The sequence below is a fragment of the Astatotilapia calliptera genome, chromosome 14 (genome assembly GCF_964374335.1).
Source record: "Astatotilapia calliptera chromosome 14, fAstCal68.1, whole genome shotgun sequence".
Lineage (NCBI taxonomy): Eukaryota > Metazoa > Chordata > Actinopteri > Cichliformes > Cichlidae > Astatotilapia > Astatotilapia calliptera.
The window spans coordinates 20,018,781-20,042,500 of NC_137435.1; the positions used below are offsets into that span (position 1 = coordinate 20,018,781).

The following is a 23,720-nucleotide window of genomic DNA, read 5'->3' on the forward strand; positions in this document are numbered from 1 at the left end:
CCACTTTAAGAATATGACTTTAACATTAAGGGCTCTGGATGAACAGGCACCGACATGTATCAGAGATCTTTAATATCCATACATCGCCAGCAGGTCCCTGAGATCATGTGATCAGGGCTTGCTGGTTGTAAATTTCAAAACTCAACCCCATCAATTAATTTGTTTTTGATTGAAATTGAATATTACTTAAACTCTCTTAAATTAACTTCCAATAAAAAAGGTTTATCATTGATTGGAGTTCATTCAGAAATGTTTAAGGTATGAGCTATCACAACTTTCAAGTACAAAGTTGTTATGAAGTCTGTCACATCCCCCCCCCCCCCTTTTTTTGTCTTTTTTTATCCTTTATTTATTTATCCTTCTTATTTCATTGTACTGTATATTGTTACTCTTATTTGCCTTGTATATCTACTGTACAAACTGAACTGGAATGACTGACTGTTCGCTTTATAAGTTCAATAAAGTTTGGAAAAAAACCCTCTTCAGCCGCTCCCTTCTGCCGTATTTTGCGGCAAAATTATCCACACCCACCGCCGCGCTATGAATTGTTGGATATATGGGACCACGAAGCGTGCACCGGACCACGCTTGATATTTGGGGAAATCGACGGCGCATTTGGAGTATGCATTTGAAGTACACTTCGAATTGGGACAGCCGTCGTCGCGTGGCGGTGACGTAACCGCACTTGAAATGCGTACTTCAAGCGTGCAGACCCTGAATTGGGACACAGCCAGGCTGCTACTGGTCTCTAGGTGACGCTGTGTTGTAGCTGATTGGCTGACGCGGTCGTGCGGTACGTTCTGTACGTTTTCTGCTGACACGTGACAGTACCCGGATTTTGGTGACGTCGCAGAACAACAAAGATGGCAGGAATAGGAACCAGCACGTACTGGGAAGGTAAGGCAACACTCGAGCCTGTTTACAGCAAGTAGTATTATAACAGCACTTTTTTTTTTTTTTTTACCGTTTTCATAATATCAGCAATCAATTTGCCCCTGTCACTCCACCTCTGGCTGTAAGAAACATGGTTTAAAAACATACATGCCACTACAATACCAAGTTAGCTCCCAACAAGCTAGCGAACTAGACGCCGTGTAAGTTCATTTAACTCTGTTCCTTCGGCGGTTTAAGCCGTGTCGTTGATCTAAACAGCTTATCAGCCTGGCACATCGAGTGTGTCAGCTGCTTCGTTAATTGTCGGCAGTGAGCAGATAGCGTTTTCATATTTCCCCCCCCTTGGTTAATGTAGTGTTAAAACAATGAGCTTTGTTGCTATAACGGTCTTGTTGCTTTAGCTTTCGGTAGCACAGGAGTTTTTTTTTGTTGATGTTTAATGCAGAAAACAAAATGGCATATTTTTTTAAAATTGCCCCCCCCCCCCAATCCGGTGACAACTGATACAACTGTATCAGTTGTCACTGGATTAGAGGCGGGGTACTCCCTGAACAAGTCACAACTAAAACAACTAAATTGCTCATGGGACATTTCACCTTCGTAGTACCATGTTGGACCCGACTTTGGTCAGAGACTTTGGTCTATATTCGCATGAAAACATCACACAGTTGGCGCCAATTTGTGAATCTCCTGTACCACTACATCCCAAAAATGCTCTATTGAGATCTGAAGCCAGTGGTAGCCATTTGAGCACAGTAAAGTCATTATCATGTTCAGGAAACCAGTTTAAGGTGATTTGAGGTTTGTGGAATGGTGTATTATCCTGCTGGAAACAGCCATCAAAACTGTGGTTATAAAGGGATGGATATGATCAGCAACAAGACTCTGGTAGGCTGCTGCATTTAATTAATAATAATAATAAATTTTATTTATGAGCGCCTTTCAAGTCACCCAAGGACACTTTACAATAGGATAAAACACTTAGTAATTGATGCTCATTTGGAGATAAGGGACCTGGTAATAGCCAGCAGACCATTATAACACCACTATGAGCTTGAGCTATTGATTCAAGGCCAAATGGAGCCATGTTTTCCTGTTTTTTTTAGGATTCTGCTATTTTAATGTTGCAGCAGAAATTAAGACACATGTACCAGGCAACGTTTTTCCAATCCTCTACTGTCCATCTTTGGTGAACCTGTGAACTGTAATCTTACTACCCTGTTTTGTCCTTAGCTGTCAGAAATGACACCCAGTGTGCTGTAGGTAGGTTATCTGCTTTAAGGTTTGATGTATAGTGCATTCAGTGATGTTCTTCTCCATACTTTGGTTCTTACAATTGTTTTTGTTTTCTATTTAAGTAGTTCTTGTTGCCTTCCTGTCAACTTGAAGCAGTCTGCCCATTCTCCTCTGTCTTCAACAAGGCATTGTCTGCCAGGGAATTGTTGCTCACTTGATATTTTATGTTGATATTTTATGTTTTTGGACCATTTTTTTGTAACCCCTAGAAATGGTCATGTGGAAAAATCCTGAGTCTGAGTTTGTGAAATACTCAGACCACCCTATCTGCCATCAACAACCATGCCACATTCAAGTCACACAAATAACCTTCCTTGACAATTTGAACTTCAACAGGTTGTCTTGACTATGTCTTGACTTGACTATGCCTAAATGCATTGAATTGAAGCAAAAATTTCCCCGTTGTGGGATCAATGAAGTCTTATCTTATCTTATCTTATCTTATCTTATCTTATCTTATCTTATCTTATCTTATCTTATCTTATCTTATCTAATTGATTGTCTGAGAGTGTCACCATCTACCGGAACCGTGTTTGCACATATACTTGGCCAATAAACACGATTCTGATTCTTCTTATTATGATATTTGCTTTAATGAGTATTTGGATGTGTGTATTAAACAAATTGGCTAGAAAGTGTTTAATAGTGCAGGGCAATATGGCCAAAAATATTTATCACGATATATATTTTGAAATTTGCAATAACGATATAACTGACGGTAAGCACAACCAGAATTCATACATACGGCGCACTTCAATTTTTCAGAAAATCAAAGGATTGATTTTAAGAGCGACTTATTTTCCAAAAAACACGGTAATAACGACAGCCCGCTAGCATGCTCTACCAAAAATAGTGCTTTGGTGTGTATCTGACGGACGAAAGCTAAACCAGTTCCACACCACTGAACCATTTTTACAAACCAATTCTGGTTCATCTGTTTCATTCAACGATCTGCTTTCGCCCTTCTCATTCTCTGTCGCCGCCATGCTTTTTCTGCCAGGTGCGTATGAAAACAAAGGCACTGCGCATGCACGCTTTACCCATATTCTATCGCGATATTTCATTTTCTTATCATTGCCCAACATTATACCGGTATTACCGTGAACGGTATGATAGGGCCCAGCCCTAGTGTTTAACATAAATTATTCCTCTGTATAGGTTTCAGTGTTACATTTTTTGGATATCTGATATAAAATATTTTTAATAGAAGATGCACAAAAAGATTTTCAGTTTTGAAAATCTTGTCATGGTGAAATTTTGTTCTACATAGCTCTCATACTCTACTATACACTCTCTGCACAGTCAGCAACAGACAAAATAGACATCACAGCTGAGCAGTAGAGTCAAGTTGTCTTCATGTTGAGTTGCTAATTAAGAAAATAGCATTACAAAAAAGTTGAATGGACCATCTATCTATCTCTCTCTATCTATCAATCAATCATCTACTCTGGGGCAATACTTAATTGATGGTGTTTTAGTTATTTTTAAGTATTTTATTGGGTTGATTGCTTCTGTTACAGATCTGCGAAAGCAGGCCAGACAGTTGGAGAACGAACTTGACCTGAAGTTGGTCTCTTTCAGTAAATTATGCACCAGCTACAGCAGCTCCAGAGATGGACGTCGAGGAGACACGTAAGATTTAGGCTTCTCACTCAACCGCAGAGTTAATAACTACTAAAAAGCTGAAACAATTAATATTCTTTTAGCAATAAATCTTTACCAAATGTAAAGATGTATTTATTGTATTTTATTGTTGTCATATTTAATCACATATTTAATATTATTCTTAAAAACAACGATATAGTAAAAAGATATAAAGATATAATGAAAGCAAAGATTGGTTCCAAAGCTTAAACTTAATGTTTTTTATTTTATTTTATTGGAGTTGAAAATGGGTTACTAGTCAAAATGTTATTATTTTTAATTATATTCATCATTCAGAGTTTTCATATCTAGCCTGAATTGTAATTGTTAAAATGCATATTTGTTAATCAGCTAATCTACAGCCACCCCTAAAGTAGCTTGAATGGAATATTCTAACACAAAAACTACATGTTTCTTTATTGCAGACCTTAAGGATTTTGAGACCAAGTAGGCTTTTGAAACATTACCAATCAAGAAAAAAAAACTTGATTACTTACTTCTGTTTGATTACAGTTATTTATTTTTTACTAACAGCTTTAAATTCTTTATTTGATGAATGTGTAATTTCTGCTATGAAATAAAGCACATTTCTTATCCATTAAACACAAGAAAACAGTACAAGATTTTTTTTAATGTGAGTTAAAAACCAATTACAAATAAGCTGCTTTAAATAAAAATTCTTAATATTCTTCCATCTTATTTTTCCTTTCAGGTCAGACACCACACCTCTGCTAAACAACTCTACCCAGGACAGGATGTTTGACACCATGTCAGTGGAGATTGAACAGTTGCTAGCCAAAGTAAGTAAATTGTCTCAGGTCAGTGGAAAAGGACGGCAAAAAGAATATAATAAGAACAGAAATGGAAATATGCCTCGTCCTTCGTGTCTATCCATCCGTCCACTCTGTTTCCTTCTCTCTCTCAGCTGACTGCAGTGAATGACAAGATGGCGGAGTACACCAACTCTCCGGGCGCAGCTGCTCTCAACGCTGCTCTCATGCACACGCTCCAGAGGCACAGGGACATCCTACAGGTTTCCTGTCTTGTTCCTTTTTTCCTGTCGCTCATCTGTTTTCTATAGTTTTTTTTAACATTTTTATTTAATTGAAATCATTTTCTTTCATAGCGACTTCTTCTCAGTTATAGTTACTGAACTCAATGAAGAGCCCAAGAACTACTTTCTAAAGCACATACTGAGTCTTAGGCTACGTTCACGCTGCAGGCGAAAGCACATCAAATCTGACTTTTTTGACCCTGTGCGACCCATATCCAATCATGGTGTGACAGTGTGAACGGCACAAATCCGATATTTTCAAATCCGATCTGGGTCACTTTCGTATGTGGTGCTGAATCCGATACATATCTGATGTTTTAGAAAGGGACTGCTGCTTGAATGGTCAGGTCGCATTAAATCCGTCTTCTACGTCACTGACACAAGACAGACACCAATTATCAGTGCCGGAGAAGCGCCCGATAAGACATCGCGAACGCTTCCTGGCCGTCCATTGCAGATGTTAGTGAAACTGTTGGGAAGACAACGTTGGAGAAACGTGAACATTTTATTTGTACTGTATAATCTGCAGATTCTGACAGAAATCTGCAACTATCCTTTGAAGCACCGCTCCTCTAAAACAGCAATAAGGATAATTATTAGGCCATATGTAAATAACAAAATAACTTTATAACTTAAAGCAAAATTGAGAAACGTGAAGTCTGAAACAAGTCTTTATATTAACGGCCATCAGTCAAACAATACTGTTTGGTCTGGGTCTAAACAGAGCGCGTTGTGTGTGACGTCTTCTTTTGTGCATGCAGGCCGCTTTGAGGGTTCACACTAAAGCGCGTTTGCTGTCACATTTTATTTGTAGTATGAAGAAGTAGACAAAAAAATCGGATTTGATCAAAAAATTGGAATTGAGTAATAAGACCTGCAGTGTGAACCTAGCCTTAGTGGTTCAGTTTTGTCCTGTTTACCACTTGTTTGTTTGTCTGTCTTTCCTGTATTCCTTTTTTTAAAAACAAAACAAAAAAACCTTTATTTTCCTCGAAGGACTACACACATGAATTCCACAAAACCAAAGGCAACTTTTTGGCCATCCGGGAAAGGGAAGACCTTCTAGGGTCTGTCAGGAAAGACATTGAGTGAGTACTCAGCCACAGCACCTTCTAATTTCATTTAGCTTTTATAGCAGTGTGGGAATGTTTTAATTAATTAATTAATTATTATTTTAATTAATGTCGTTGTTGTTGTTGTTGTTTATTATAAATTTAGTAAATGATAAGATCCTACACACGCATGCTTTCTTGTGTTTTGATCTGAAAGGGTGCTGAGCAATAAAAACGGTCAAGCACTGCTCTTATGTCGTAGACCTTATTCCTGAGAGGAATACGGTAATTGAAACTTCACTTCCATTTGGCATGTTCTTGAACAAATAGAAGATTCGTGCTCACTTTGGCCTTGCATTGAGGAAGTGCATCCTCTCTTCAGATTTGCACAGTTTGAGGGAATTTATTGAAACGAAGGTCTCCCTAGACCATGAGTCTTCTTTTTGCAGTGGCTTATTGATCTGTGAAGGCACTGATGATGGCAAACAGTGAGCACTGCAGGATTCTTATTGATCCTTCCCTGTCCATCTAGAGTACAAAGAGAAGAGTTCTCATGCAGAGGCGTCTTGCAGGCAGGCATACATGTTCAATAGGAATACACTCACTTAACTATGTATAAATATACAAATGTAGTATTCATTAAGTAATTTATAAAGCTCTTAAGGAGCTTACTATAAATTAAAATAGTTTACATTTTTCCAGAATGACCTGAGTGTGAAAAAACAACAGATTAAACAGCATTGGGTGCAGTTTTTCATTTAAATTATGAAACTAAGGATAGGGTACAGGATACTAAGCAGACTTTTGTGTAATACCAATTTGTGTCACGAGATGTTGTATCAAGTCATTGGACCCTCGAGTGTGTCTTGAGTCCAGCACAAGAAGAAGGTAAAATACCGATGAAATGACAGTACAGAAATGTGTAAAATATCATGACATTAATACAGTGATGGAATATCTGGTGCAGCTAAGCATTTTCTCTTTTGTCAGGCAGAGGGCAGTAGAGCTCTTGGCTGTGAAGTAAATGGACCAGCACACGTTTCAGAATATGTTTTCCATGTGGTAACAAGAAGGAGTCCAAACTATCTAATTGATACAAGCACTCAAATCAAGTGAGGCATATATCAAACACCATATCAATAACTTGCATTGTGCTTACAGACTACTGAAGCACACACACACCACATTCATAGTAATAGCATGCTGCAGAGCTGAGCTGAGATGTAACAACCCTTCTTCTCCTGCTTTGATTTTTAAATGTCAGCAACAAAAATGACAGTTTTCTATGATTTACATTGGTGCCCTTTTAAAAAGCCTCGCCGGAGTGATGAATCGATCTGTCAGTACAAAGAATTCTGGTCCCACAGAAGCATCAGCCCAGTTGCTAGGGTGGTCAGATTGGGCTCAAGGCAGTCACTCTGGGGTGTACTATATGTGCTCATAGCCTTCCTCCTCCCCTGCTCGACGAGAGGGTGGGGCAGTGTTAAATGACCAGAAACGAAGAAGGCATGGGAGTCAGCAGTTCAGGGCTGCTGATAGCTAGAGATTCATCAAACAGAAAAGAATGGGTTTGCTGTGTTTACTTTGTGAGTGGTGCAACGCCCATTCATCACTTCTGACTGCTCAGTAGAGGAGAGCACGGTTCTTTTTCTGTTTCTTCATTAACCATAAAAAAAATCTCTTTTTCTCCTTTTTTTTTTCTCTAGGAAAACAGTTCTTTGAATTTTGCTTTGTTCACTGCAGCAGCTTTAATTCAAAAGATCTGACAAAAATGACACATTTAAGGAATCATAATTTTTAAATGTCCCTGCAGTTTCTCAGACTCAGACCTACTTGGGCAGTTGGCCAATCATGGCTTATAGTTTTATGGAAACGCAATATTTAGTCTGAAGAATTATTATTATTGCAAAGGGTGGCATCCTTGGTGTGAAAATACAAAAAGGAAATTAGATATTTGATGCAGTGTTAAAAAAAGAATGGGTTAGAAACACAAAAAGAGCCATGAAAGACAATCAAGTCGTTAAAAAAAAGTTTAAAATGCTTACCTTCTCTGTCTGGCTTTTCTGATTAATTAATCATTACATAATCACTGTATGCAATAGCCATATATGCTACAAATATTAGCAGTTTGTGTGAATTAGTAAAGCGCTACCATACCAGTAAAGCGATTAACACCTTTAACGCTGTTATCACATTGCTAATGTGCAGTTTAAGGAACAAGGCCTTTACATTTTTATATTCCTTGTATATGCTGTGTGTTTTAGTGGTCCTTGCAAAGAAGAGTGAGATCTGCAGGATAAAACGCAGATTGTCACCTCACTTTGAAAGTTAGCCAGCCTTTGGTACCCTGTGGCAATCTGCTTGTGAAAATTACATTGGCAGCCTTACAGATTGCTCCTTTTTGATTGACTTCTGATTCTGATGTATGCAAAGTTACAGAGACAAGAATTGGGATCAAGGCTGTCGCCTGTTAACTTGGGCTGTCATTTTAGATTTATTTCTTATCTACACTTTGAAAACTTGATTTTGACACACAAGTAAATCTGACATTGCCTAAATGTTGAAAATTACCATTCATTTAAAAAAAAAAAAAAAAAGTATTATTCACGAGTGTATCTGCCTGCCTTTTTAGGACATACAAGAGCGGTTCTGGGGTCAACAACAGAAGAACAGAGCTGTTCCTAAAGGAGCATGAGCATCTGAGAAAGTAAGTTCCCAAAGCATTTGTATTATTTAACCATAGCAGTTAAAAGTAGAATAAGGTTGCCATCCTAAATGTGAAATAGTCCGATATTTTTTTTAGGAAAGCAAGCTGGAATAACCTTGATGGCGCAGGCCCACGATTTGGGAAAAACAAATAAAAATGTCTTTTTCTGACACATTCATTTGTTCTCTTCATGCGTTTACTTCATAGCAGATGTGAAGTTCTTCTGTTAATTCATAACTTAAGGTCTTATATGAGCATGCATGACAGAGAAGATCAAATCCTGATCTCTAGCAACCTTAGTATCCCACAATCTTTTGGCTGACTCTCAACCCCTGCAGAACAGCATGTGGTTCTTTTTTTATGCGTTTCCCTGTGTTTGTGCCAGAGGTGTTAGATGCACACTGCATGGAAAGTAAAATTGGATAGCAGCAGGGCACACACACACACACACACACACACACACACACACACACACACACACACACACACACACACACACACAAACATACCCTCACAAAGAAACGAAACACAAATTTACCACAGAGCTATTTACATGGCCAATACATAGCAGTGTGACTGATTAGTATTTGCATTTGTTTCCCATATCAAGTTCTCAAAGGAATAATGCTGCAATTATTCCCTCTCAAAGACCTCTCCATTCATTTTCTAACAGGCTTTACCTGCTCCCACAATGCATGGCTAATATTTATATACTGAAATTGATGTTTATGTAATGACCCTTTAAAATACAGTGTGGTCTAGTTAAATAACTTTAATCGCATAGCATTTTATGGATTTTTTTATGTCTTTGAAATAAAGCAGTTACACTTTTTTACTATATGTTCAGTTAAATATAAATTTGCATTTAAATTAGTAACTAACACGAAGCAACTAGCACGAAGGTCAGTAACGCTCCTGTTTCAACAACATTAAATTGTATTTAACAGGTATCTTAAATGTTAATCTAGCCACCTCCTCCAGCTTGTTTGAGGAAACACCAAGAGATTCCCAGGGCAGCCGAGAGCTATTATCTGTCCAACGTGTCCTGGATATGAATATGATCCAGAACCTTATTCTTTTGGTCACTACCCAAGGCTCTTTACAATAGTTGAGCGTAGGGACGTTGGACGACCAGTAAATCGAGACCTTTGCTTTTTCGCTTTGAGTCAATCTCCCACTCCCCTTGCCCATCACTCCTAAACAAGACCTTGAAATATTTAAACTCTTCCGTGGGACAATAACGCATCCCTGACCCGGAGTGGGCACTCCATCTTTTTCTAGCTGACGACCATGGCGTAAAACTTGGAGGTGCTGATTCTCATTCCGTCGCTTCATACTCGGCTGCAAACTGCTCCAGAAAAAATGAACAGAATCTGTGACAAAGGGCAGCACTAGCAAAGTCCAAAACCCACTGGGAACGAGTCTGACTTATTGCTGGCTATGCGGACAAAGCAACAGTTTCTGTGGGATCGAATGGGTCTTGGCAACGGGTCCGACCACGCATACTCCCGAAGCATTTCACACAGAATACTCAGAGGGTATGGCTTCTGCAAGTCCGCAAAACACATGTAGATTGCTTGGGCTACCTCCCATGAACCCTCAATCATTCTCAAGAGTATAAAGAGCTGGTCCAGTGTTCCGTGACCAGGGCAGTTATTTGGGACAAAAACCACATTGTTCCTCCTGTATCCCGAGGTTCGACTAACCAGCTGTTAGTCGAACCTCAGATACTCTACTTTCCAGCACCCTGACATAGCTTTTGGGAGGCTGAGGAGTGTGATCACCCTATAGTTGGAGCACAACCTCTGGTCCCCCTTTTTAAAGATGGGAACAACCACCCCAGTTTGCCAATCAGACCTTTGGATTGTCAAAGATCTTTTACCGTCCAACAAAATTCTTAGTTAAAGTCAGCAGTGCTACACCCACACTATACACAGTGCAGGTAGACCACCACTTTCCCCTCCTGAGTCAACTGATTGTTTTCCAGAAACCATTCGAGGCAGTCAAAAAGTATTTTTCCATGGCCTCTCCAAACTCCTCCCACAGCCCAGTTTTTGCTTCAGGCACTGCCCGAGATGTGTTCTGCTTGGCCTGTTGGTAACTATCGGCTGCCTCCAAAGTCCCACAGGCTAACCAAGCTAGGTTAGGACTCCCTCTTTAGTTCGATTACGCTCTTCACCTTCAGTGTCGACCATTTGGTTCAGGGGTTACACCCATGCCAGACACCAACTACCTTGCAGCCACAGCTCTGTGTAGCAGGTTCAGCAATGACTCAATGTCCCTAGTCTACCAATGGAATGTTGTTGAAGCTCTGCTGGGAGTGGAAGTGGCCTAGGGTGTACCATATGTCTCTGTGTTTTTTGTTTATTTGTTTGTTTGTTTGTTTTTTGACGGTATGTCTTTATAGCACCTATTTAATGGTACTGATAAACAGTATCAGTAAATTTAATACTGCAGTGAAAGTGTCCATGGCTCCTTCATCTCTGTATTCTGTAGGTCTGTAGTCAGTTTTATTTAATACAGTGCCAAATTACAACAACAGTCACCTCAAGGCGCTTTATGTTGTAAGCTATACCCTACAATAATACAACAAAGAAAACCCCAACAATCATATGACCCCTATGATCAAGCGGTTTGGCGACAGTGAGAAGGACAAACTCCCTTTTAACAGGAAGAAACCTCCAGCAGAACCAGGCTCAGAGAAGACGACCATCTGCCATGAGTGGTTGGTGTGCTGTGTCTATTTTTCTCTTTGTCGTCCCCCATTTCTTTTGTGTTGTCCAGAAGGAAATGGAATGCGGTGCTACAAATGCTGTGACTCTTCTATACTGACCTATAGGTGGCAGCACCATGCCAAGATATATAGCAATGTGCAAATAAAGATGAAGAAGAAGAGGACTGCAGGCCAAAAGAAATGGATGTAAATAATTGAGAGGAAGGAAATGGATTCAACACATTTGTTAGAGCTCAAGGATATAATCAAAGGTATTGCTGAGTTAAACAGAATAAAAAATGAGCAGAGGTATTCTAGCGTTCACAAAACACTCAATATTTGATGGTTAATTGGAGTACAATTCAGCCTGTGTAAGTTCAGTGGTTTTCAAGAATCACATAGGTACTGCTGACTGCTGAACTGTATAACATGACATTTCATTACCATGAATTGTTCAGGTGGGAAACATTTGGTCCTAGCATTCATATGGATGCTACTCTAACGCATTACTGCCCATGTTATTGGACACCGAGCAACCCCCTGATGGGGTTGGCGTCCCACAGAGAACAGTGTATCTTACCACACCACAGAAACTGCTCAGTGGATGTATCATACAACCCATATAACACAATGGATGCTTTAACAGCATCCCAGTACCAGACAGTACTCCTGTGACATAATAGCTGGAGATGGCTTCTATTTCGTGGCTGATAAATGAATATTTAGGTGTGCTCATTTTAGCACATGAGGGAGACAAGTTAATGCTTCAAGTGCTTGAGTGGGTCGAAGAATATTTTGGCTCCAAACATCTTAACTGAATATGTAATATAAATTATTTTAAAATGAAGATTATTTAAAAACACACACACACAGCTAAACATTACCATTTGAGATGCTTTCTCAGCAGTCAGGCTGTTTTGCTTGTCATTTGCATTTGATCAGGATATTGTTAATTAAATTTTGTTATTAAACCACAGCCCATACTATCTATAGGGCTTCCCCTTACCATTGGCATAGATGGGAGGGAAAGTGGATACTGGAGATGAGGATTGAGTTACACTTGATTGATCCTATTAAAGCCATAAAACAGGAAAGGGAAAAGAGAGAAAAGGGATGTAATGTGTTGGTGAGTATCACTGTTATCCACAGATACCCGATAAATATGAGAGATTTGAGTGAAAATCTTACTTTCCTGGCGCAGTCTGTGATGATCTCTTGTCAAAGGTGACTTTTATGGAAAAGTAGCATGAATAATGAGGTTTCTTTTATGTAAAGCTGCATGATCTGTTTTAATTTATTGAACTTTTTTTGCTTCATCATGCTGCCCCAATAATTTAGCGTGGAAAATGTAAGTAGGAGGCCTTGTGTAATGACTGTGTTTGAACCATTTATAAATTGGCAAATGATGGCTTGAGGCTGCCAAACTGGTCAGCTAAGACTAATCAATTTGCAGCCTATAAAACAGCTCTCTTGCAGTTAATCTACAAGCTACTGCAGTGAGTGAAATGCTTGCAAATCTCTATTGATTCTTAAGAGAACCCACTGAAACAAATATCAGTGAGCAACTTTTATTTATTTCATGACTGCACCTTCAGATATGAAGATTCATACCTATGTTTTATCATCTGAGAAGGGGTCCGCTTTACCATAGGAGTGAAAATATAAAGAAAGGAGACAATGTGGCAAGCATCTACAAAAAAAAATCATCCTCTTCCTCCTCACCTCAAGATTCATCACCTGAGCTGAAGTCAAGCCTCTAACACATGAAAATGTGTATAAACATGTTTATGTGTTCTAGATATTGTTGCAATTACTCATTTTCAGCAGCTACGAATGAGCCGGCTTTAACAACAGTAGCTGGTTGTAAGCTATTATGCCAGCTAACGTTAGGCTTCAGTGTCTTAAAAATCACATTTTCTCACTGACAGTTTGACACTCTGCGAATTAACTCTCGTATTTGTTCTCATGTGAGAATATAATTTGAGTCCAGTTAAAAAAAAAAAAAGTTTCATTAATGCTCGGTAACAGTGGATAACAATAGCTAACAGCGGTGCTAACCGACAGAAAAGTTCATTGTATCCTCAACATCTCACCTCAGTATTGCTGTCCTCAGGAAGAAGTGAGCTTCTCTGACTCCATGACTTGTATCGGATTCTTTTCACAAAGATTTACAGCCTCCTGTAAATGGTTACATAAGCTTGTCATCTGGCATATAAACAGTGGACTGGTTAGATTTTCTTAACCAAATCCAGTTGTTAAGTGATGACGTATAAACCCTGCTTCCAGGTCCAAACTACTCTGCGTTTATTAAGTGATCACTGTTGGCCTCTCTCGGCAGCACATTTTAAAGATTGGTTTTTAAAACCTTACAGTATAACTACAGACCAGCAAATACAACAACATATTAATTAGGGGTGGGGGAAAAAATCGATACTGTGTAGTATCGTGATATTTTGTTTGCTAATAATGTATCGATACAGGGACAGCAGAAATCAATATTTTGTTACAAAAAAAGTTTTTGTGGACTGGAACATGCTCTGACTTCAGAGCATGTTGATCAGCTCCTTTTTCTGAGCAAGAATCCTGACATTCCTTCACTGTCCAAATGTGTTTAACTTTTTTTTTTTTTTTTGGCAGCGATAAACTAAATTTAAGACATGTTTTATTTTAATTAAGTTTAAAACTTTTTTATTTAATGTAAAATTATATTTTGTTTTAATTTACTTTCAAATTCTTCAGTTGCTGAATGGGCTGCATAGTTTTCATAAATTGCATAGTTCAGAATAGCTATAATTGTACCAGATGGTTGCATTCAGTTAAGTTGGACTAGACTGTAATACAAACCGTTCAGTTTGTCAACAATAAAACTGACTGAAATGAGAGAAAGACTGAGTGTGAGACTTTGATATTAGATAAAATGAATATTGATAAAGCTTACCTTTATGTACAGAATCTGAATATCGCAAAATATTTTAAAAAAATTGCAATAATATCGTATCGTGCGTTAAGTATTGTGATAATATCGTATCGTGGGATGTATGGTGATTCCCACCTCTAATATTAATCACTAACCTTGTATTGTGGATGGATTATCTCAGTTGTTCTCCTGACTGAAGTTTGGCCCGTTTACAGCATCCTGCCATGCAATTGCATTTGTCCCTAACCATTGGAAACCCTCACATTAACTTGAATCAAGTGGAAAAAAGTTAGCGTTCATCCTCCAGCTTTACCGTGTTTACAGTATATTATGCTAACCATAACTGTGTAGCTAGCCACCACTTACCACATCATTATATACCAGCTTGCTCAACTTAAGTAACCCTACAAACGTCACTGCTGTTTAGTTTTTTGTCTTTGTTTATGTCAGAAGTGATAGCAGAGCGGTATGTATTAATTTTTTCTGAAATCCCTCAGTCAGAACATGCTATATTATCTTTAGATGGAAACTAGCGAGCCAACTCCCTGCTAACTTCAAACTCCGTTAAACTTCATAAATTCTGTTTTCGTGGATGCCTGGATGTTAAATTTAATTGTTACACCTGGTAGAGCAGCCACACTCATCATTTTATTAAAGATGAAAGAATTTAGACCATTTTTAACTCTCAGTGATGCCACGTTGTCCGTTTGACTGTGGGACCTGAAGCGGAGTTTGGACCCGGAAATGGATAATGACGTCAGACTTAAAGACAGGATGGCAAACCAAATAGTGAAAGACTATTTTTTTGTTTGTTTGTTTATTTGCTTGTTTGTTTGTTTTTTTTAACACACAAACAGTAGTAGAAACACACCGATTGGCCACAACTATTACTGGGTACAGTCTAAATTTAATGTTTTCGATCTCTCTTGGTTGACTAAAGCTGCAACTATAGCTAGGATTATGTACTTAAATTGGAAGGTGTAAGAAAAAAAACTTGAATGAAGTTGAATCCAGTCTATAATCTACTGACATCTAGTGGTGAGGTTTTATACACTGTAACTTTAAGATAGCTTTCATCAGTTTTCAGTATGTGGTTCTACAGCAGTCAGATGTTTCTACATATTAGAGCTGAAAGCTGTTTTCAGTTTTGTCACTGATACTCATTGCTTTAGCTTTAGTTTATAATAGTCTTTGGCAAGTGTAACTTGATGCCATTTAGTAATTAAAGCTACTATAAATGCTGCTGATCTGTTATTTCGCCTCATCATTGGTTCTTTCTCCATCCTTGTAGATCTGTTTTTCCATTTCTCTTTGCCATAGAGGTTAGCCTTCATAAATAAACAAGAGATAGGGAGGGAGGGAGGGGTAAGTCCATTAAAAGTTCATGCTGCAACAGCTTTAATGGTAGTGGTCACATAAGGACTTCTAGTTCAAACTCACAAGGAAATCCAATGATGATTCTCTGGATGCTTTTCTTTTCACTCACAAAGTTGAGTTATTAAGCTTTAAGATATGCTCTGAGTCTTTATTTCAGTAAATACTGTCACAACTCATCATTTTGTGTCCATTTAGGCTCTATAGTCTGCCTGTTTCTAAATGTGTAAGCTCTGTTTGCCAGGCTCATGAGAATTGCATGTGATGCTTTGCTTCAAGTGAAAAAGCATCTAAATATCATCTACATATCAAACAAGACATATTCAAATTGCGCATTTTTATAACAAATAAAAAATTAAAAAGTTAGTGCAGCATAACGAACAAGGGCATCAAATCGCACGATCCATGAGCCACATCCAACAGCTGCAAAGAACCTGCAATTTGTGAATGTTTCTGTTTGCTAATCATTAAGGCCAGCATGGTTGCTGAATAATTGTGTACTTTGCTAAGTTACTTAGGTAATTTAGCAAAGTACACAATAGTAATTTGGTGAGAGTTAGGTATTTTACAACTACAGTGCTTAGGCTGTGTGGGTTAGTTATCTTCACAGTTGTCCAGTTAATCTGTTTTCTTTTAACAAGGACAGTTAATTGCCCATTTTAATAATGAAAATACTCAAATAGCCAGGGCTGGTACTTCTAAAACTGTAGTGGCAAGTATATCATGCCAATATCTCTTTTATAATTTTTTTGCAAGGTCTTGATCATGGTGAACTCTTCAGGTTTTCCACCTAGCATTTTAAACAGGTGTTCAAAGTCTCTCTGTCACTCTGTTGTCTTCAAGATGCCTGCATTTAGTCTGTCTAGCCTGTTGCCGATTTTTAAGTTTGCACCATGGATACACGGTGAAGTGCTTTCTCGTATTTTTTCTATCACATTACAACTTACCACAGAACTAGTTCAGGACGTTTAGAGATTTAATTATAGATTTACCCAACAAAAGTGTTTGTGGACCAATTTGTGTCAGTTAATTTATGTTTTTTCACACTTTTGTAATGATATGAGGATAATACCACAGCTTATTTTAAATCTATCATCCATATCAACCATATTCACTGACTAGCTCACACAAAACAGTCCATTATGATCTATTTCATATCCATTTCCTTGTGAAAGCAATTTAAACATCAAGATTGTTTACGGTTTGGGAGAGAAGACTCATTTCAGTGAGTTGAAAGTGTTTAGCTGCTTACTGGCATGTTCTGATTTTCCTCTCAGTACTTAATGTTGGTAATGTTTTAGTGGGACTTCTCAGTAGCAAAACGTGTACCATAGCTTCATTGACAAATGATTCTCCTACCAGAAACGCTACATCCAGATGAACAGAATGAACTTTCTGGGATTTCCTTACCAGGATGACTGAGCATGCAGTTTATGTTATCTGTTGGCCCTTCAACTAAACTTTGATGTAAACTTTGGAGGTCATTCAAAGCCCTTCTTTGGATATTGGCTGCCTTTTCTTCTTTTCTCTGTCAGGACGATCCCACGCTGCATCAATTATGTTGTGGTACAGGCTCTGGGGAGGCACACCATGCTGACATAGGCCAGGTTTTTGGCTAAGAGCTCTTTGGGAATCATCGTGTTGATGCAAAATACAATGTTGTGTGTATCAAACTTTGTTATCTTTGGCATTTTTCATAGACTGAGCTGAACAAATGATGTGTATTTGCAACAAGCTGCTAGAAACAAAGTGCTTTGCTAAGTCGACTGTTATGTGTATACACAATACTGATTCATATTAGGTTAGTTAGGTGCTTTTTTCAGTTGAGTGGCTTAAAAGACAAAAAAAAAACCTTCCTCTGAAAAGGGTGAGGTACAAGGATTTGACTGAAGATGAGTGAAAAAGCAGCCAAACAAACTATGAAAGACATTCAGAAAGCCTAAAGGACTATTGGCTTGAGACAACTTTAAAGGACTTGTGGGCAGTACTGTTTTAATCCTTGTAGCCATGATTTTGCAATGCATGTAGTATTTTTTTTTTTAACATACTGTTCAGATGAAACCAAAGTGTACATAATTGTCAATAAGCATTCTGTCTGTGTGATCATTTGTTTGTGAATCGCAGCAGATCATATGGACAGTATGGGTTGATTCATCAAAATGGAAAGGGCAATTAGCTGGAAGCTAATGAGTGACTTAATGACGGCAGGAAAACAACTGACCAAGGGAAACAGAAAGAACCCCACTCAAAGCTGAAACCACAGAAATTCTAATATACATAAATGGCACAATCAAGCTCACCACTATAGCTGCAAAATGATTATGGAGGATATAAAGCATAAATCTTTTGCCACATCTCATCTCTGCACATAAAAACTCCATAAATCAAGGCGGATCCCGAGCTTTCTCTTTTTCCTCTTCAGCTCATTATTTATCAGCAGAACACTGTCAGGTGAAGGACAGTTAAAGGCTTCGTTTTTTTTGTCGCACCTCCTTCCATCTTTTAAGCAGTCTCTGTCCATATTGCATTCTTAAGTTCTTCTTTTTTGGCCTCTTTCAGACATACAGTGTTTATTCGCACCAATTAATTTAATATTTTATTAACCAAATACTTATTTCAAGTTTTTATATGTTTTAAAATCTCAGATCCTAGAATATAATTTCTGGTCTTTTTCTAATGCTATAAAGTCTTATTCCTACTGCATAATTGCCTAATTGCAGTCTTCTTCAGTCCACCCACCAGCTCCCATAATACATTTATTAAGTGAAATGGTAACTGGCATCTAACTCATAATGAAGTTAGATGCCAGTTATCATTTCACCTCCTGTAACTGATTTCATTCAGTCAGACAAATGCAGTTACGATCTTACAAACTACTGCCAAAAAAAGCAGGTTGGTGCCAGTGTGGGCAGCTGTGATCCAAGAACAGAAGGATGCACAGCCCACATTGTGAATATGCATTATAGTCCAATTGGTCCTGCCCACTCGCTGCCTAGAAGACAAAAAGTTAAATAAGACATATTACCTTTCAATACCACAGATAGTAGGGAGCTCTAGTGAAAAAAGGTCCCTTGTTATGTCTGGGCTTGGCTTTCTTTACCACTGTAAACACTCACTGCAAAGCAAAATAAAAGTCAGCTGGAGCAGAAAATAGTTCTATCAAGTCACAGATGAAGAAATGGACTGCTAATTGGTACCCAGTAATAGTTTATCAAAACTGAAGCACAGATATCTGAGACTGACTTGACCTCGCAGCAAACCATAATATTATTCAAATAAAAGCGCTCTAAAAGTTTATGATGCAGATGCATGCGTGCACACACACACAAACACAAACTGTGCATTTTCCTTTTTATTCTGAGTAAACTGATATGTTTCGTAGGTCATTATTTTGATTTGCTGTGGTACAAGACAACAGAGTGATATTCACAGGTGGGCAGACTTGAGCAAGTGAGGTACTGGAACCTAGAACGGGAGGTTTGCCCACAGGGAGCATAAATAAAAGTTATAAGATAACTGACTATCCACTAGTCAAAGAAAAATTGGCAGATTAGTCAGCTACCAAAATAGTCTTTAGTTGCCCTAATTGCTAGTAACCTAGAGGAACTACAGTTTTTGCCACATTTTCCAGCTCTTGGTGGTTTCCTCTCATGTTTGCCCATCAACAGAGAGAATGACAGAATCACAAAAACTGTGATGCAATCAGGAAGATCTCGCATCTTGCAAGTGAGGTATAAATCTTTTAGCGCCTTCTCTTACTTCATCTCAACATTGTTAAGAGCTTAACGGAAACCGCACATTGAGCATGCAGGTGGAGGATGTGGAGCTGCTGAATGGAAGATGAATGACTGTTGAACTATGAAATACAATCCCTGCAGTTTTGTTTGTTTGGTTGACTTTAGTTCTCTGGAACATTATCCAAATTGATTCCAATTAGAAGATAAACCGCTGAAAGCTTTTTTGCTTATGAGCAACCTGAGACACAAAACAAGTGTTACAGCATAAGAGGTTTGTGTGGGATTAGGAGTGTAGCAGTGCCTTCCACTTTCCCCTCTTTTATGCAGTGATGCAGAACGTTAACCTCCGGGCATCTGAGTTGGTTTATCCATGAGGGGAAAATGAACAAAACAAATAAAAAAGAGAAAAAAAAAAGACTAATGCCTTTTTGGTGCAACTCAGTCACTGCTATATGGGCCAAATATAATGGTGTTGTCGCCCTTGCAAACATCAACGGATCCGTTGCAGTTGGCGCATGAGTGTACAATTTGCTGGCGTTTGCTCCCATTTTAATGATAAATCAGTACAGAAGCTCAGAGACTCACAGATTGTACAGGAGGAGATCTTAAAAGACACTCAAAACTGTGCAAGTTTTGTTCTGTTTTTTAATTTAACAGAATCTACCACAACTCTTTCTTTTTTTTTTTTTTTGTGAAAAAGTATATCAGTCTTCCAACAGCTTGACCAGACCAAACCATACTGTAGCATGGCCTTTGGTTTTGTGTCAGGAAGTATACAAATTCTGCCAAATCAAGCATGCAGATTCCTTGTTTATTCTGCAGTGCTTGTATCAATATCTAACCAGTGCCCTTCCCTTGCGTTTTTCTCTCCTTCTCACTGTCTATAGCTCAGATCGACTGATGGATGACACAATAAGGTAAGCCCTTCTTTCCCTTATTCATCTGTGTCTGGTTCTTACAAAGATTTCTTCTTGTTTGTTGTTGCTAAGTATGTGCTCACAGAGCATTGTTGCTTTGCATTGATTTCCCCTTTATAATGTGGCTGGCTCTTTTCAATATAATTTAAAGTCTCTTAAGATGAGTATTGTTCTGGTTTCTGGCTATAGTTAAAAAATGGGTTTAAAAATTACAGTTCTCTCAGGTGTGACAGATAACACGTTATCTTCTTAAATATAATGAACTGTAGTTTACAGGCTATCCTTTTAAAAAGTTTTGTAGATGTAGTTAGTTTAATCTTAATGACCTCAGTCCAAGGAGAAGAGGCACTGTTTGCTGCACATATTGCATTAAGAGGCACTATCATAATTTGTGATCTGGGGTTTTATTCAACAGTTTGCTGGACAGTTTAACATTCCTCGTTTAGGTCACCAAAAAACAAAAACTGACTGATCAGAGTGCACTTCTGTCCTCCAGCTCTGATTCTCATGAGCCGGTTAACACTGACTAGTCGAGGTTGCTGGTATCAGCAAAGTGATTCTTCCTGACTGAGGAGAACATGATCCCCAAAACACAGCTCCAGGCCAAGACTGCAGATTGTCCCCTCAGCAACCTCCAAACCACAGGAGATGCTAAGACCCCACCCACCCGTACTCACACATCACACGCACAACACGTTCAGACGAACACAGTGGTCATAGTCTCTCAGTGCTCAGTCGAAACACACACACACACACACACACACACACACACACACACACACACACACACACACACACACACACACACACACACACACAGCTCATCATGTTTACCAGCCAAAAGAGTAAACAACTGGTGATTTCATTTACTTTGTTTTCACCGGCATCCTCTGGGGATCTTTTACTCTGAGATGGGAGGAATTGGTCCCCTATGACTAGTTCTGTTTGTCACCAGTCTGAATACTAGCATAATCCTACATGTAGTGAAAATTTAGAATAATTGAACATTTTTTGCTCGAATCAAAAATTTTCCTTTCTATAATATGACATATGTTCAAATAGTATATTATTCATTGTGTCGTATATAAGGCGCGTTAAACGGGTCTAAAAGCTTTTAGAATTGGCTGATGTCACATCATCTTTAAACCGATTAAATGATGCTTCTCAGCATGTCATGTCTTTTTAAAGTAACTTCTCTCCTTGCATAAGCAAACCAGTACCACTCGCAGCCACTGCTGCTGGCATCTAGCCATTAGTTATTGTTTATAGAACCTGTTTGTGGATCTTTTTTGGTACAGCTGTGGAGAGGTTACTGTAAGAGAAATAAATGATTATTAGGGATTAGTTCTTACAACTAAAAGTTGAACAAAGTGCTTGAAGGTGGGCTCTGAAGCTTGTATTGATTATTTTGTGTAACATAGAGCCTGAAACTTTTCCTGCCAACTGCTCAGCTGCACTTTGCTGCTCTGAAGATTCCTGAGGCCCAAGTTTTAGAACAAGAAGCACAATACCACAGCACATCTGTACTGCCCTTATAGGTGCCTAACCATCTCATAAAGATACTGCATGTAGGAGGGAGGAATAGTGTTTGAATGAGCAGGAATGATCACAATTTTAGGTTTTACCCTTTAAATCCTTTTCTGTAGTTTTGGTTTACAAAAAAAAGGTTTAGAAACAGTACTGAATGACACAGGGGATTTACAGCACCACGATGTTTGGTGGAGACAACCAAAGTAAAAAAAGAAAAGATAAAAATTACATTTTCTAACTCGCCTACAGTCAGAGGTACTTTTCCATTACTAATAAAGAGCAAAGACATGAAGGATTGTCACTTTTCTCTACTCATCTGTTTTGCTACATCTTTCTTTTTCTTCAGCATTGCTATGGCGACCAAGGAGAACGTAACCTTCCAAAGGGGCATGCTGAAATCCATACAGAGCAAGGTCAATACTCTGGCCAGTATCCTTTATGTTGCACATGTGCAGTGTTGTATGCGGGGAACCAAATGACCTCCTTTAAAGTTATCTTTAAAGGATTTCTAGACTGAAATCAGTATAGGACATTCAAAAATTAGCGCTCACATATTTGATAGAAAATGGTCTTTCTTATTAGGATTTATAGAAATGTAGCCAGTAATAGTGTTACTGAGGTTACTATATCCCATATTTGTGTATTTTTCCTTAATTTACACTCTTTCAGACCGTTTCCCAGCTATCAACAACCTCATTCAGCGAATCAACCTGCGAAAGAGAAGGGACTCTCTGATCCTTGGCGCGGTGATTGGCGTTTGCACCATTCTCCTCCTGCTCTATGCCTTCCACTGAAACTCAGTCTTTAAAGAGGCAGGATTCATCTGCTCTTTGTAGCATGGAAACTCTCTGGGGGCTGAGCTGAGTGATTGGAGGACCCTGGAGGTTCCCGAGCAGAAGGACATTAAGTTGGTCCAGTTTTGGGACAGGAGCAAATTTTGGCCAACATTTTCTACTGAACCTGTATTTAGCAGCGGGGACAGATGGCGGGTTGGTGGTTGGGTGTTTTCTGCCAACAAGAGAACGAAGACCAAAACTACAAATAAGACTAGATAAAAAATATATATTGATAAATCACCTTGAGAGCAATTCTGTGCCACTGAAAGTGTAAAGAGACTGAGATTGTGTGATGGATTTTTTTTTTTTTTTTTCACAGGTGAAGGATTTTAAGCTGAATGGTTGTTTTTAATTGGTGGAGTGGGATGGATAGTTAATTGTGGGCTTTACAATGTGAATTAATAAATTATTCATATCAGTATGTACAACAAAGTGTGTGACACTAGAAGATGCTCATTTAGAACATTTTTGAAACTCTATTATTTGAAACTTCATCAACATTTCTGCATAAATGTAATGCCACCACAAGGCTCCAATAATAATAATAATAATAATAATAATAATCTGTTACATTTTATGTGTTTTACCCGTGGAAAGTGGATTTATAAAGTTAATGACAGGTGGGAGAGAGATTCAAGAAAGTGATATTGAGGTTCAAAGGCAGAGCCATCGGTTGTATCTTACATTTTTACATTCAGAGGTTCTGAGCAAAAGTGTTAAGCCACCCCACATTTCTTCGTTTTTGTTTGAAAATGGGAAATATGTGCAGCAGTTTTTTGAAACATTTATAAGCCTGCGTTAACATACAGTTCATAAGGCAAAAAAAGGAGTTTGTACAGTTCTAATAAGCTTGAAAGTCAATATTTCGTGGGACCAGCTTTCTTGTAATTTCTTTTGTCTTCAGCAAAAGTTCTCCAGATTTCTTGATAGACGTTCAAAACTCTTCTTTGGATATTCGATGCCTTTTGTTCTTTGGCAGAGTGTTTGGGATCAATGTCATGCTAAAAAAGCTGATGGAACTGCATGGTGGATCAGTCTGATGATACTTT

The 23,720-nt window shown here is 38.4% G+C and overlaps 1 protein-coding gene across 1 annotated transcript; it reads left to right on the forward strand.

Annotated features, from left to right (window-relative positions):
* The first annotated feature begins 740 nt into the window (after positions 1-740).
* gosr1 (golgi SNAP receptor complex member 1) lies at positions 741-23,103 on the forward strand. Its single transcript, XM_026192055.2, has 9 exons — positions 741-897; positions 3,711-3,822; positions 4,547-4,634; positions 4,760-4,867; positions 5,885-5,976; positions 8,573-8,647; positions 20,276-20,305; positions 22,182-22,264; positions 22,505-23,103. The coding sequence occupies exons 1-9, from the start codon at positions 864-866 to the stop codon at positions 22,627-22,629; spliced, it is 747 nt and encodes a 248-aa protein (XP_026047840.1). The 5' UTR covers positions 741-863; the 3' UTR covers positions 22,630-23,103.
* Positions 23,104-23,720: the final 617 nt, after the last annotated feature.